Source organism: Aptenodytes patagonicus, chromosome 1, assembly GCF_965638725.1.
Source record: "Aptenodytes patagonicus chromosome 1, bAptPat1.pri.cur, whole genome shotgun sequence".
NCBI lineage: Eukaryota > Metazoa > Chordata > Aves > Sphenisciformes > Spheniscidae > Aptenodytes > Aptenodytes patagonicus.
The window spans coordinates 195444872-195459307 of record NC_134949.1 but is presented as its reverse complement, the minus strand read 5'-3'; the positions used below and the strand labels follow the sequence as shown (position 1 = coordinate 195459307).

General features: G+C 42.3%; 1 protein-coding gene across 1 annotated transcript; it reads left to right on the top strand.

Moving 5' to 3' along the window:
* The first annotated feature begins 346 nt into the window (after positions 1-346).
* Positions 347-13924, top strand: ESD (esterase D). The gene is made up of 9 exons (XM_076363781.1): positions 347-417; positions 1752-1827; positions 2790-2878; positions 4666-4764; positions 7470-7594; positions 8616-8735; positions 10444-10542; positions 12435-12602; positions 13699-13924. Exons 2-9 carry the CDS (start codon positions 1760-1762, stop codon positions 13777-13779), a joined length of 849 nt encoding a protein of 282 aa, XP_076219896.1. The 5' UTR covers positions 347-417; positions 1752-1759; the 3' UTR covers positions 13780-13924.
* Positions 13925-14436: the final 512 nt, after the last annotated feature.

Sequence of the window (14436 nt, the reverse complement as noted above, 5' to 3'; positions counted from 1 at the left end):
TATTATCAGATTCTCTGGATTAACTTTTTATTTCTTTCTTCATTTTACAGTTCAAGATTTTCTTCTTCAGTGCTGGGAAGGCTATCTCTGCAGCACTGGGACCACGGCCGCGCAGCTGCTCCCCTCCGGCCCTGGGCAGGAGAGCTGGAGAAGAGCCTGAGGAGGAGGAGAGCTGCACCCGCGGCCCCCCCCCCAGACACGGCAGACACCCCAGCACTCCCCAGGGGACGCGTATTCGAGCTCGGCGGAGGCCGCGGCCCAGTACGCAGCATGGCGGACTGAACGCAGCCGCCTGAGGGCCCCGCCGCGAGCCGGGGGCGGGCCGGGGGCGCGGGCGGGGCGGTGGGAGGCCGCGCCCGCCCAGGGGCCATCTCCTCGCCCGCGCCGTCCGCCGCTCGGCCCCGCCGCTCCTCCGCGGTAAGGGAGCAGGGGGAAGGGGCGCCGATCCGGCGCCGGGGCGGGCAGCTCGGGGTGGGAAGCGCGGCGGTCCGCGACCTCGCTGCGGGGAGAGCGGGGCTGCGGCGGCGGCAGGCCCGTGCGGGCCCTCGGGCCCAGGCAGCGGGCGGCCGAGGGGGAGGGATCGCTGCCTGTGGGGATCCCACCCGAGGGCGGGAGGGTGAAAATGGAGGTACAGGAGAGCGCTTTGGTGCAGCGGGCAGGACAGGTTGTGTGGAAACAGAAATGGGCGTCCCGAGCCGAGCCGGGGCCGGGGCCGGGGCCGGGGCCGGGGCCGGGAGCCTGCGTACTGCTCCAGCGGCCCCTGGCTTGGTGCTGCTGTCGAGCTGGGTGTAACGTGCTTCTGCGTGGACGCCTCTCGACTCCAGCCCCACGGGGGTGGTAGAAGACAATGAAACAGGCCCTGAGGGCTGTCCGTGGTGCGTGGTTTTTCTTGCCCGATGCACCACAGGAGTGCACAGGTATGAGGGAGGGAACGTTTCATTTTGACATTTGTTAGCCGGTCTGAGGTTACCTGGTTTCTCCTCAGGATTTTCTTGTGTGCCAACCCTTCAGGCCTCTTCCCCTTTCAGCTGCCTAGTTGGCCTTACTGTCCATGCAAACTGACAGCATCTCCGTTTGTGTCAACCTTCCTGAGTTTCCTTAGCAAGTTTGCTACGAGTGCTCTCCCAGCTGTTTTAAAACTCCCATGACTCTTTGCTTGTATTTTTCATACTGTTGCCTGTGGAAATAAGCCTTTTGCTTCTCTGTGAGGCCTGTGTTTCTGCCGTCCCCAGACTTTTAGAACAAGGTAATTAATTTCCATCAAAGATGATTACCGTCCTCAGTATTGTGGTAATTAGTGGCTGGATACTGGCACACACAGCAAAGGAAAGGTGGGACAGGTTTATCTCCTGCACGGTCATTGTGGAAGTAGCAGCCTGGCCACTCGTCACAGGCAGCTCCAGGCCAGCCACAACACGTGAGAGTTCTTGTCCGGTAGCAGCATTGGTAGACAAAGAGCGAGCTACGGTTGCTGCAGAGGTAAAGGTGATTGGAGGTGTGGGTCTATAGGAAAGCAGGAAGGCTTTGTCAGTTCTGCTCGCAAGAGTTCAGCTCCCCCTCCCCTCCATTTCTATGGGGAAATAGAAAGTTAATGAAAGATCAGAAAGTGTTTGCAGGAGATTCTTTCTTCTGAAAAACTGTGACATTAAACAAAGATGCTTTAAGTCGTATTCAACTTTTCTGTTCTTATAACTCACTATAAGTCCAGGAATGTTTGCTTTTCAAATTTAACTTCCTCCTTTTTTTTGCAGTTAAAGCCATGGCACTGAAACAGGTTTCCAGCAACAAATGCTTTGAGGGTTTCCAGAAAGTGTTTGAACATGACAGGTAAACACTACAAAATCAACCTAGATGTTTAGCATGGAGAGTGAATCCATGCTATCATTGCTGTCAGTGTTTTCAGTCTGTAGGAAAATAGTGTGTTCTCAGTAATACCCGTATTCCAGTAAGGAGTGCTGTCTGCTGCTGCTTTGCCTGTGTTCTTGTATTTCTGTGTTAATGTTTAACATGTCTAGTATACTTAGTGCTGCAGATCTGAGATGGGAAGCCAGTATTTTTACCTTTGAAAATGAAGCTCCATTACTTTGAGTTGTCCTTTTTGCGGCACAGAGAACCGCTGTGTGTGCAAAGTCCCATTCACTCTCCTGGATATTTCACTTCTATGCACTCTTAAAAAATGCTGTGAGCAGACAGACACAGTAGATAGATTCTTGTTTGATGAAGGTGAACAGAAAAACGTTCATTTTTTTCCATCTCATCCAAAGAAAAAAAATCATTAGTTATGCTTAGATAAGCTTTTCTTGGCAATTTTAGGCTTTGGCAATTGGGCAATCGATTAGTCTGTAGACTTAGCAGATTGAAAACCTCTCTTGCTGGGGCATGCTGTCCAGTGTATGTTCTGCAAGTCATGTGGATGTGTTCTTCAGTAAAAATTACTTTCCAATGTAATAGACAAAGCTCAAGTTAAATATTGCTGGGGTTCAAAATTCAATTTTCAAACTGTTCCCGATTAGCAGCGCTGCAAAAATATGGCTTATTTGTAAGTCTCTGCTTTAAGTATATTCTTAATATAAGTATATTAAGAACAAGGTAGGAAGGTTAGCTGTTGTCAATTCAAGAGGCTAAGGCTGAGTTTTAAAATTGCTTTTCACTTTATTTAACTTAGTTGTTATAATTCACTGACCAAATCTCTCTTTGAATGAAATGCATTGATTCAACTTTCTTTTTTTAATGTTAGTGACCTTGTTAATTAAGTAGTTGTGATAACAAGGAGCATTTTATTAATACAGTGCAGAGCTAAAATGCAAAATGAAATTTGGAATCTACTTGCCTCCGAAAGCAGAAACTGGAAAGTGTCCTGTGCTGTATTGGCTCTCGGGTAAGTAATATGAATTTTAGTAACTTAAAAAAAGATAATCTTAAGCATGTTTAAGCTACTGCGCTACAGTTACTGAACACCTGATGTAAAGGTACTACAGTGGCAGCTCTTGCATTCTACAAAAGATTGTCTTCTGGAACATGCATTTACTTTGAGTGTATTGTGATAAAGTTGGATGCAGCCGGCCTCAGGGAGTAGCCTGCCAGATTGTGTTCTAAAATGCTCAGTGTTGAAAGTGTTCTACCCTTTTGTTCTAAAATGTACATACTTTTTGTTCTAAAACATACATATTTAAAAGTTCTCCTGAAAGGCCTTCCCATTGAGACACCTCCTGCTTCCCTTTGTCTGTGACAGACTGCTTCAGCTAACGGGGGCAAAATCTAGCCCATGGGAGCCAGCAAAGTTGTCCTCTGGACGCCACCTTATTCTGAGTGCTATTTAGCAGGGAGCAACTGGTGAACTTGGGAAGGGAGGTGCTGTTAGCTGCTTTGGCGCAACCACATCTAGAGTGAGGTAACCCCGTGAGATCAGAAAGGGCCAGGGGCTGAAGAGGGTTGTGTGGCAGGAGTGAAGTTGTCTCATCCACAGCATCGTTTCTTCATCTCTCCAGTTCCTGCGGTGTCCTATCCAGCTGCTGTCTTGCTGGATGTAAGGCAAGCTGGGATGAGAACGTATGGACAAACATGTGCTCCCAGTTATCCTGGCTTTGTTCCTCCGCCCTATTCCTGTCATCTCCCACAGAGCTGGGTCTTGCACCAAAAGTGCATAAATAATGTTAAGGCATTGCTTTCAAAATGGTCAGATTTATGTTGGTGATGGCTCCAGGATTAATTAATTACATCTTTTTTTTTCTTTTCTATTATTCAAAATGAAAAGCAGAAGCTCTGTCTGTTCTGTAATTTTAGGAGTTGCTTTATTGAGGCTTGTGTTTAGAAAGTTGGAGAATTGACTGGTAGCGTGGAGACTATATTCCTTGTATGTACTCATTTCACAAAATAGTTAGTAGGTCTGATTTGTAGAATGACAGTGGACTGGGTAAAAATGTTTACCCTTGAAGTTGGAAGCATCAAAATTGTCTGAAGAGCTCCGAGTCATGCAGCGCATTTATTTTTTGAACCTAAACCATGCTGTCTTGGCTAGTATATCAGTCAAATTAGGTTATTTGCAACTTGTCCTCAGAGAAAACTAGAATCATTAACCCCTCTCAAATGGCACAGTGAAGAAAAATTGAAATATTGGTGCGCAGTATTATTTATTTGTAATTGGACTTCAGTTGGGCCTGCTGCAGTACAAAGGACATGGATTGCTGTGGGTTTTGGAGCCAGAGTGCTTACAGGCCTTTATCCTGTCTAAAGGATGTAGGATTTGTCAGATCACATGTATAATTCTGTGATGCAAACAGCTGAAATGGCGGTAGAGAGAAAAATACAGTTGCAGGGTTAGATGTCAGAAGTTAACAATGTTAACCTTAGCAACAGTGTCTGTAGTCAATGGATTTAAATACATAGTACTTGAGGAAACTGTGTATGCCACATGAGTAGGCACTCAAGGGGGTACAGAGTAGGCATTGACCTGTTTTTGATCAAATGTTAGTGTGACTAGATGTGAAAGTGCAACTGTGTCTGTTTCTGTGGATTATTAAGTGTTGTTGAACCTAGTGAAAAGACTTTTCCATGTTTATGGAGATAGGAATCCCTCTTGTTTTTCAAAACGTTTTCAGTCAAAAAGGTTTTTGAAACTGGTATGCTGTGAGCAATGTGTAACCAATGATATTTTTATTTCTCTAGGGTTAACTTGCACAGAACAGAATTTTATAACGAAAGCTGGTTTTCATCAAGCTGCAGCCGAGCTTGGCCTTATTGTAGTCGCGCCAGACACAAGCCCACGTAAGTTTTAAGAAGAGACATGATAACGGTTGTTACACTGAAGTACAGACTTTATCCTCAAAGAATGGAGCGCTGCAATTTGCTACAAAGGATGGTGCCCACCTGAGTCAGAATATGACCTCACCTCTGTATCTTGCATTGTTTGCAAGATTATATTGTCTCTATTATTAATAACATGGTAGTGACAGTTTGACTTTTGAAACTCTTTTATTGTCATGGCACTAAAACTAGAACAAAGGGGCCATTGAGTTCAGCACAAAGGAGGAGAGGGAAGGAAAGGAAAACAAGAGGCATGTGTTATCAGAGACTTGCCTGCACTTTGTGGCTTGCTGAGACTTTAAAAAATCTGCAGAACTGTGTTGTCACACAAAGATGTAATGTTTACTCTTTATTGTATTCTGTTTTCTAAAGCCGATTAAATACATGTCTCCAGAGGATTCCAATACTTAGAAAAGCAAACCAGAAACCCTTCCCCCCTGCAGCTGCAATAGACTACTGATGAATGGCTTTTTTAAATGATATGCTGTTATTTGTGTAAGGCTGAGCTTATGTGTGGTATGGGAAACCTGAAAATGGTGGATCTGCAGTTACTGGAAATTCAGTCTTTTGGGGATTCAGCGTAATATGTTTAGTATTTGTTGGATTCTGCTAAAGTCTCGTGAGTGCCATATACAAAGGTGGCAGTCTTCTAGTATTTCCCAAGCTTTACTCGGTAAGATGTGAACACAGGTAATATGGGAATGAAGTGATGTTCTTTCCAGAAAATATTTTTCACATCTAGGTTTTGAAGTTGTGTCAGGTCAAAGAACAGAAATGCATGTTTCTAATGAAGAAGAGGGACAGAAGAGCAAAACTTGTGTATTAGCAACATTTCATTGTTGCTATTTGCTGCAGACTAGAGATGGGCAACTAGCCTTTGCGTTATTCACACTGGGACTTTACTTTGCGTAATTATACTGGGACTTGTTTTTAGTGTTGTCTGTGTAAGTTGTCTCTGTCAATGTATAACTGCATTTGCATAGTTCATTGCTTTGTCCATCTCCTTTTAAAACCCTCTTTGCAGCTTCTCTCTTGCCTTTTAGTCTAATAACTGATCAGGATTGCTCTGCTATTTATATGAATTTCAGTATGTGTTTCATATTATACTCTTACTTTAGCTCAGAGACCCCAAATGTTCTTAAATCTCTTTGAGCTGTCTGGAGAAACAGGTGAAGAGCAGTTCAAATGTAATCACAAATTAAGAGAGCTGAGCATATGTAGTGAAAACACTTATATGTGCTTTTTAACTGTGTAGTTATGACTACATGAGAATTACCTTCCAGGAGCTAGGAGATCTATCTGGATGGGGAAAAAGACTGCATGAAAACGTGAAATACCTGTCATTACAGACCTTCTGTCAGGCCCTGATAGACTTCACTTTTCCTCCTTTAGGGGTTTACTTTTCCAGACAGGTGTGCTGAGCAGTATTTTGCAGGTTCCTTTTCAAGTTTCTTCTTTCAAGGCTTCCCTTAAGTTTCTTTTAGCAGAATCAGCGTTGCCTTCATTGCCTGGCAGGACTTTCTGAGTTCTTACCTATCTCCGAGGGACCGAAGATAGACGTTTTATATCCAACATGTTGTGTAAGCACCCCCAGTCCCTGTGACTGCTGGACTGCTAAGTTACAAAATCACTCAGTGTTCAAGGGCACGTCACTGGAGCAAACTCAACTTTGATCCTTGTAAAAATCTGATTTCACATTGTGACAGGGTGGCAGGTATCTCTGCAAAAACTGTCAGGGACTGTCAAATTACACATGGGTTTGCAGTCTAATCTGACGGTGGTGAAAGCCCATGTAATTTTGGATTGCAGAAACATTTTGGAGAAAGGGAGGTCATTATTTCCTATCAGATATACCTTGAAATATTGCATTCTGTTCTGCAAACCAGGCTGGTAAATCACAGGCTAATCAAAGGGAGAGTAAGAGAGGACAGGATGGGATGTATTGACTTTCAAGGAGATATCTGCAAATTTAGTTTGAAAGTGTAGCCTTGGAAAAGAGGATACAACCCTGCAGTTACTCAAAGGAGAAATTACTTAAGTTTTATGAGGAGTTATAGGTGGAGCAATGAAATGAATTGCAGAAAAGGTAGAGTTAAATGTTTAAAAAATGATAGGAACAGTAAGTGGTATTATGCTGTTGAACCTTAAAAAGAGGGGTGTAGCAGGCATTATTTGAAGCACATAAATTGGACTGGACACACCACTTGGTAATACACGGTTCTGTCCTTCTGCGGGGAAAGAAAATTTTCTACAGTTTCTGTTTCTCACATAGTTTCTTGTACTTGATAGGATGAGGTCTAATAACTGAACTAAGCGGATAGCACCAATTAACAAGTGCCAACTTTTTAATAAGTCCCTGGGTAAACTGGAAAAGCTTTACAGAATTAGTTTAGCAGAGATCTGTATGTTATGTTTATTTATGGGACACTGAAACAAGTTATAAGTTGGATACATCTGTAGGTAATACGTAAGTGGCATTTTGAAAACGTGGTTGAAATAACACTTGAAAACACTGTACTAATGAATGAAAATCTGAATTGTCTTATAGTTGGAGGGGTAGAGACATGGTGGTTGAGAATTCAGTCTCTGATTTGTATGGCAGGTTCTCCAATTCTGAACATCTAGTAAAGGAAAGACAGTAACTATAGAAAGAATTTTCATGGTAGGTGGCTGCAATATTGAAGGAGAAGATGAAAGCTGGGATTTTGGCACCGGTGCTGGTTTTTATGTGGATGCCACTGAAGATCCTTGGAAAACAAACTACAGGATGTATTCCTACATCAAGGATGAGGTAACTTTGCTGCTGGGTTCTCCTGGTGGTGTTGGGTAAGAGAAAGAAGGGGTGTGGTTCAGTCATGCTCTTTGTTCCTAGCACCAAAGCTTGCTTAAGGTGATCTTGATAGCCTGTGGGTGGTTTGTTGTTTTCTTGCTTTCCTCCTTTATAAAAAGAATTTATTATTTCTTTTTTAATCCTTGATTATTTCAGTGATTGGATTTACCCAGTTGTTAGGCCTTTCCTCACCAAACAGATACCGTTGTAGAACTGAGGAGGGAGAGAGCCGCAGCACAGAGATGATAACACCTGGCAGGGCTTGAGCAGGAACTCCTTGAGTCTGCTTTCCTGCCGGAGATGCCACAGGGTTGGCCTGCACTTCTAATCTTTATTCACTAGTTGTGCAATCTCTGCTCTTGTAAAATATCTGCTCTGCTGCTTCTGAAACAACCCACTGCATTTCACTGCCCCAGTACTTCAGTTGTATCGCTCGTTTAGACTGTTTTCACTGTCTGTCTTGGGAGGGTAGGGTTGTGGTTTTGTTTTTGTTTTTTTTTTAACTGGGTGTAAAAGGAGATCCTTGAGATATATATTAGAAAGGTGAGTGATCAGTTTACTCTGCATGTGGTTTGTGTGGTCTGGATTAAAACTAAAGTTGATGGGAATATGAGGAGCAAATAATCTCCCAAGAACAATTTGCCATTCTGGTCACTTACAGGAGCACATACGTATTTATGTATCTATTAAAATAAGACTATGTTTATTAGGAAATTCCCACATCTTGTGTTACAGGGTTATGATAGATTTCTGTAGAGATACTTTGAGTTATTTATTATCAGATGAATTGTTTCCTTTTGATTTTACAGTCCCGTTCAAATTGCTTTCAGGCCATGATCACAAATGTCAGGCTAGAACCAAAGATGTGCCTTTGGTTTCAGTGGCTTCCTGGCATTAAAACGCATTAATTATTTGTGTGCTTTTTTTCCTAAACATACTCAAGTTGTTTTAACGTTTTTATTACACTGTTGTTCCTTTACAGCTGCCTAAACTAATAAATGCCAATTTTCCAACTGACCCTGAACGGATGTCTGTTTTTGGGCATTCCATGGGAGGTCATGGAGCTCTTATTCTTGCTCTGAAGAATCCTGGAAAGTACAAAGTAAGATATAATACAGCTCATATGAGGTATACTAAGGCTTATACAGATTTCTATAAAAGTGAAGAAAGTAAACACAATACCAAGTTCTGTTATAGCATTAAATGTATAAATATTTTTAGTTGTAGCAGTTCATTGATACCTATTATTAGAATATGGGAAATTGCCAGAAATACCACTCTGGAATGTGAGTATCAGTGAAATTAAAAAAAATCTGCAAATTTTAAAAGTTAAGAAAAGTTCAGTTTCTTTTGGACGACACTACAGCTCTTCCAAACCAATTGTGATATTTAAATGTAAACAGGCTCCTTCTAGCTCTGGAGTTAATTCATGCTGCCAGTATTGTCTAGAAATCTGGTTGTGTGATTTGCTGTATCTTTTCAAATCTTGTCTTGCTCATTTTGGAGCTTTTATTACCTGCAAACCTTTTTGCCACCATTAAATGTGTGTTTGCTTAGAATTTACTACAGAGTCTATTAACTCCAACTGATAGCAAGTGTAACTGTAAGCACCTGAACTGCACATGGAATAGTATCTGGAGGACATTCCCCCCCCCTTTTTCCCCCCCCTGAGATTTGCGTGTCAGCTTTCCTAAAGATTGAGTTTTGGAGTATTCGAGGTATCTGAAGTTGAGTCCATTTGTATTCTACGTGAACCTAAATCAAACATGCTGGAACTGATTTGCCTTTCCTTTATACTCATGAGAGTTGAGAGAAATTTTGTTGTTCTCTTTGGAGATACGCTTATTTAAAATGCATTTCTGAGGCAGAATCAGACATTCGAGAGATGAGGGGCTCTGCCATTGTGGATCAGTCCTTTCATGGGCTGTCCTGGCCCTGCATTTTGCGGTCAGCTGCTGCAAAAACGGAACTGCATTTTTGAAAATAGCATAACAGTTGCTCAGTGTCATTAGCTTGGCATTATAAGAGAGCTGAATGTAAAATAAAGCTTTATTTTTATCTCTCCTTTTTATCTTTTGGAGCCAGTAGTTCAGAACTGTCCATTTTCACTGTTGGTACTTAGCTGTTAATTGTATTATCTAAAAGAATTAAACATTAAATAGAAAAAAACAAAATCCAGGAGAACTGGCAGTGGCTCAGATCGTTTGTTGCTATTTCTTGCAAGACATAAGAGTGGAAACACTGATGTCCCAGGGCCAAATCCAAAAGAAGAATGTAAGAATAGGGCTTGGACTTCTGACACCAGTACCTGGAGTTGTGATCTGAAATGTGCTTTTCTTGACCCCTGGTGCTGGAGAGGTACCTAAATTCATAAGACACTGTTGCATGCTTAGACGGGCTGAGCAGCCCCATGCCTCAGGCTTTTGTTACACTCTGCCAAAATCCAGCTGGAGGTGAAATGGTCCCACACTCTGTCCATGCTGACCCAACAGGAGACTTGAGATCCTTCTCTGCTGCTTAAGGGAATTCAAGCCAACATCTCCCAACAAGGAAGGGAACAGGGCATCTAGGCCTGCCTTTTGTAGCTTGGCTGATGTGCAAAAAGGAAAGCAAAACTGTGGGGCTAGAAAGAACAAATAAGAGGGAAGTAGGATAATGGTTAGGCCGCCTAGCTCGGAGGGTTGAGGGAGTCCTGGGTTCTGGCAGTAACTTCAAAACAATTTTTGAAAAGGCTTTTCATTTGCTTGTTAGTTAGCCAAAATCACTTTTCTTAATTCATTCTTTTTTTTTCATGTTTTCTTTCTGAACAGTCTGTATCAGCATTTGCTCCTATCTGCAACCCAATTCAGTGTCAGTGGGGGAAGAAGGCCCTTGGTGGCTATCTGGGATCAGATGTAAGCAAATGGGAGGTATGTGTTGCAACCACAGTCCTTTAATAACACATGAATGAGTGATCTGTAAATATATCGCAGCAGGAGTCTGGAACAAAACTCTGGGGTGCCCCTGAGCTGGTACTGCTGGTTTACTACACCCCTAAGCATGGATAAGCTTGTATGTTTCTGGTGGGTATGACTTGCTGTTGCCTGACGGCGCTTATAACAAATGTAATGAGATAGAAGGCTCTCACCAAATTGACTAAATTCCTCTCTGTTTTATGAAGATCTTAAAATCTGGGCTAAGAAGAATTATGAGCAGTCTGAGACTTTCTCTAACGCATGAAAGCAGTGAGCCGTTTAAAAGAGAGTTAGGCTATGGCCTGCCTCTCAAAAACTCAGTTCTCAATATATGAAACAGCTGTTTTTTGTAGTAGCCTGAAAAGAGAGACTGCTACAAACTGTTCAGAGACTGATGAGCCTCGTGGCATCTGCAGGGGCGGCCTGTTGGAGGCAGCTAGAAGAGGAGCCCATTGGATACTTGGAAATTGGTATCCCGTAGAACAGGATTAAACCAGGCAAAGTTAGGTTTTAGCTCCAGGGCCCTAATTTTGAAATATAAGTAGTCGTATATGAATGGCTAAGATACAAAAATGTTTGTGTGCATGTTGCTGCATTATTTGGGCAACCCTTCAGTATTTTTAATCTCAGCATAAACATTGCACTGTATTTCTAGAATTAAGTTAGAAGGGATCATCATGACCAGGTACTCTGATTTCCTTGTAAATAAACACAAGCTGCAGTTAAATCCTTTGTAAATTGGATTAAAGTATCCCTTAGGAAGACATCCAGGTCTGATTAAAACATTACAGGAATGGAGAGCACTAGCTGCTTTCACAATTGTTAATAGAGTAGTTTGTATATTTAGAAATCACCAGTTAAACTTGCTTACAATTAACATAATGAATCTCTTTTGCAAAAAAAAAAAAACGTTTTCTGGCCCCTTAACTTGCTTTGGAGCTCTTCTACAGTCCAGTAGATCAACAGCAGGCATCAGGAGTAGACTTAGAGCTGCCTTTGGCACAGATATACAACTTCTGATCTCTCTATTTCTGCTTAAAATTGCCATGTAAATATGTGCAAGGATCGTTTTATACCGTGGCCACAGTGCTTGGCTGAGTCCAAGCTCCCATTTCCATTGCAGTGTCATTTCTGGATCTGGTGGCATCCTGGAAGCATGGCTCTGATGCCTCAGTGTAGGACTTTGCATTTTGCTGTCTGTTGGTGATCTGTCTTCTCCACTGCCTTAAACACTTCTCTATCTTTTTAAGGGATTTTTTTGTTTGACCATGTACCAAGCACAGGACCCCACAGGAGACATGTTCCCCATTCACAATTACATTTTGATACATGTATGTTAATAGTCTTTAATTTACGCAGTGTGTGCCATTTTTGTTTCTCAGTTGTACAAAGTTTTGGCCAAATTATCATGGTAACCTTCAGGTTAAATGCCTTCCATGAGCATAGTTGTGTTACACCGGTGTTCTGACCTTTAGCTGCCAAAATAGTTACATCAGGATACCAAGTTATTTTGGCAGGATCTAGTTTCTGTACAAGCCTGTGAATCGGTACTAGATTATATTGCTGTTCTTCAATTCTGTATGAATTTAGCCCTGGGCTGGATGTTCTGTTCGGTCAAACTGCCAACTTGGTAATTACTTAGATCATACTATTTGCCCTTTTTAAAACATGGGTATTACTTTTCAGTTGTCTGGAGTTTCCCCATTTTTTTGCTCTTCCAAAGTGTAATTTGGTGTCCTGATCAGTATCACCCAGTACTCTATATATGCCATGCTTTTCTTGCGGTCAGCAAATTTGACCCAGTGTAACGTATGTAACTGAATGTTGTTTCTCTTTTATTTCTGCAGGCGTATGATGCTACACAACTTGTGAAGTCCTATCCAGACTCTCACCTGGACATCTTGATTGATCAAGGCAAAGATGACCAGTTCCTATCAGCGGGCCAGTTATTGCCTGATAACTTCATTGCTGCCTGCACAGAGCGGAAAATCCCAGTAGTCTTTAGACTGCAGCAGGCAAGTTGCTTCTGCAATCCTTGATTGTTGGGTTGTTGCTTTGTGATTTTTGGGTCTGTGCGGCAGGTGGTGAAGAGAGTGTCTCTTAATGGGGCATGGTCCCACCTACCTGTGAGTCTGTCCCTGGCCAAGTGAGGAAGAGGGTGAGAAGTGATATTTTCCTTCACACCAGCCATCGAGGAGTGCAATATCCATCAGATTCAGCTGCATTTCACCACTAGGTGGGGTCATGATTTTAGTTTCAACAGGCCGCTCTGTTGATGGTAACTCAAGCTGCCAGTGGTCGGCTGAAGAAGCAGCATTAACGATTTTTAAGCAGTATCAGGGTCACTGTACAAGCAGTGACAGATGTACTTTTGCCGGATTCCTTATCTGTACTGTGGGTATTGTGTTCAGCATAAAACTTTGTGATTTAGTTTGCATGTGTTTGTGTAAATCAGGAAAGGTGTGGAATTGCTTGAAATCTTAGATTCATTTAAACACCCAGGTGGAAGGATTGCTCTTTCCTGTAAGTGCAGTGACCCGGAACAGCACTGTCCTGAGAGCATTGGTGTCTTTGTAAGCAACTGGCAACTTCAAGCCAGACCCAGCGAGGGGCCCAGCTGTGGAGAATGAGGGATTGTCCTCTCTGATTTAGCATAAGCCCTGCACCAAAAGATATAGTTAGTGCTGTCAAAGTGGAGTAGTTCAGAGGTTTACGGGTCATTTTAGCATAGCGCTGGAGCAATAGTTCAGACAGGGGCTGTGTTCTCCTTATATCCTATGTTTTACCAGTAGGACAATGCCAGTGAGGGGAACTGTTGTCTCAGATTGCATCCTGCTCTGCAGCTGACACTTGCTGTTATCCATCTCTAATTTACGTGCCCAGATTAGGGCAGGTTAAGGTACCTTCTGTCTGTTTAGCTTCCTAGTGTTCATATATACTTAACCGGTTAGTTAGGTATCCTTTACAGTTTATATATATACTACAGGTACTTTTGATTTCGTAAAACAGATCAAACCAGAAGAGTCATTAACTTTCCTAGAAGAGAGCTTAGCGTGATTGCTTTATCATGAACTATATGTACTGGCTGATTTCTTTGTTGTTCTTTTCTAGGGTTACGATCACAGCTATTTTTTCATTGCTACATTTATTAACGACCACATCAGGCACCATGCAAAATACCTCAATGCTTGAACCATTTGGATGTGAGCGTCGTCTGTCCAATATGAATCGAGGGATGGAGGTGAACTAAACAAAAATCATTTGCTCAAGTAGTGTCTGTAAAATGGAGCTCTTCTGATTGTACTGCTAAGAAAAATAAAAGTCCCACTTAATTTGATGTGTGTGCTTTAGAGTAAGTATTTTGAATGTTCTTGCATGCTTTGAAAACTCTCTCGACACCGTGAAGGTGCATGCTGCATTGTAGGTCAAAATGGAAATTAGCAGATGAGTTAGTTTCAGACTGCAAATGTGGGTATGTAGTTGGGACCTCAAGACAGTTTCTAGTGCAACTACGCAGAGACTTATGAGTAACAACAGCATGCCTCTTCAGCTGATTAAATACCAGGGTTCACTTCATCACTTAATGCTGAAGGAAGTCGTTAGTGGCACAACCAATCAAGCTACTTAATTAATCTGAAGTGTTTGGTGTCTTTTTCCTTGTCCTCTCTAAATACATTCCAAGGACAAAGTCTGGCGGAGAATACAGACAGAAGGTTGCTATGCAGACTGGTTTACTGTCCAGTGCGTTATTAACAGCAAACGAATAATCTGAAGAGTGTTTCACAGATGATACTTAAAGAAAAGACCTCTTACGAACCATGTGAAGGAAAACGTCTGTAGTAAAGGAGG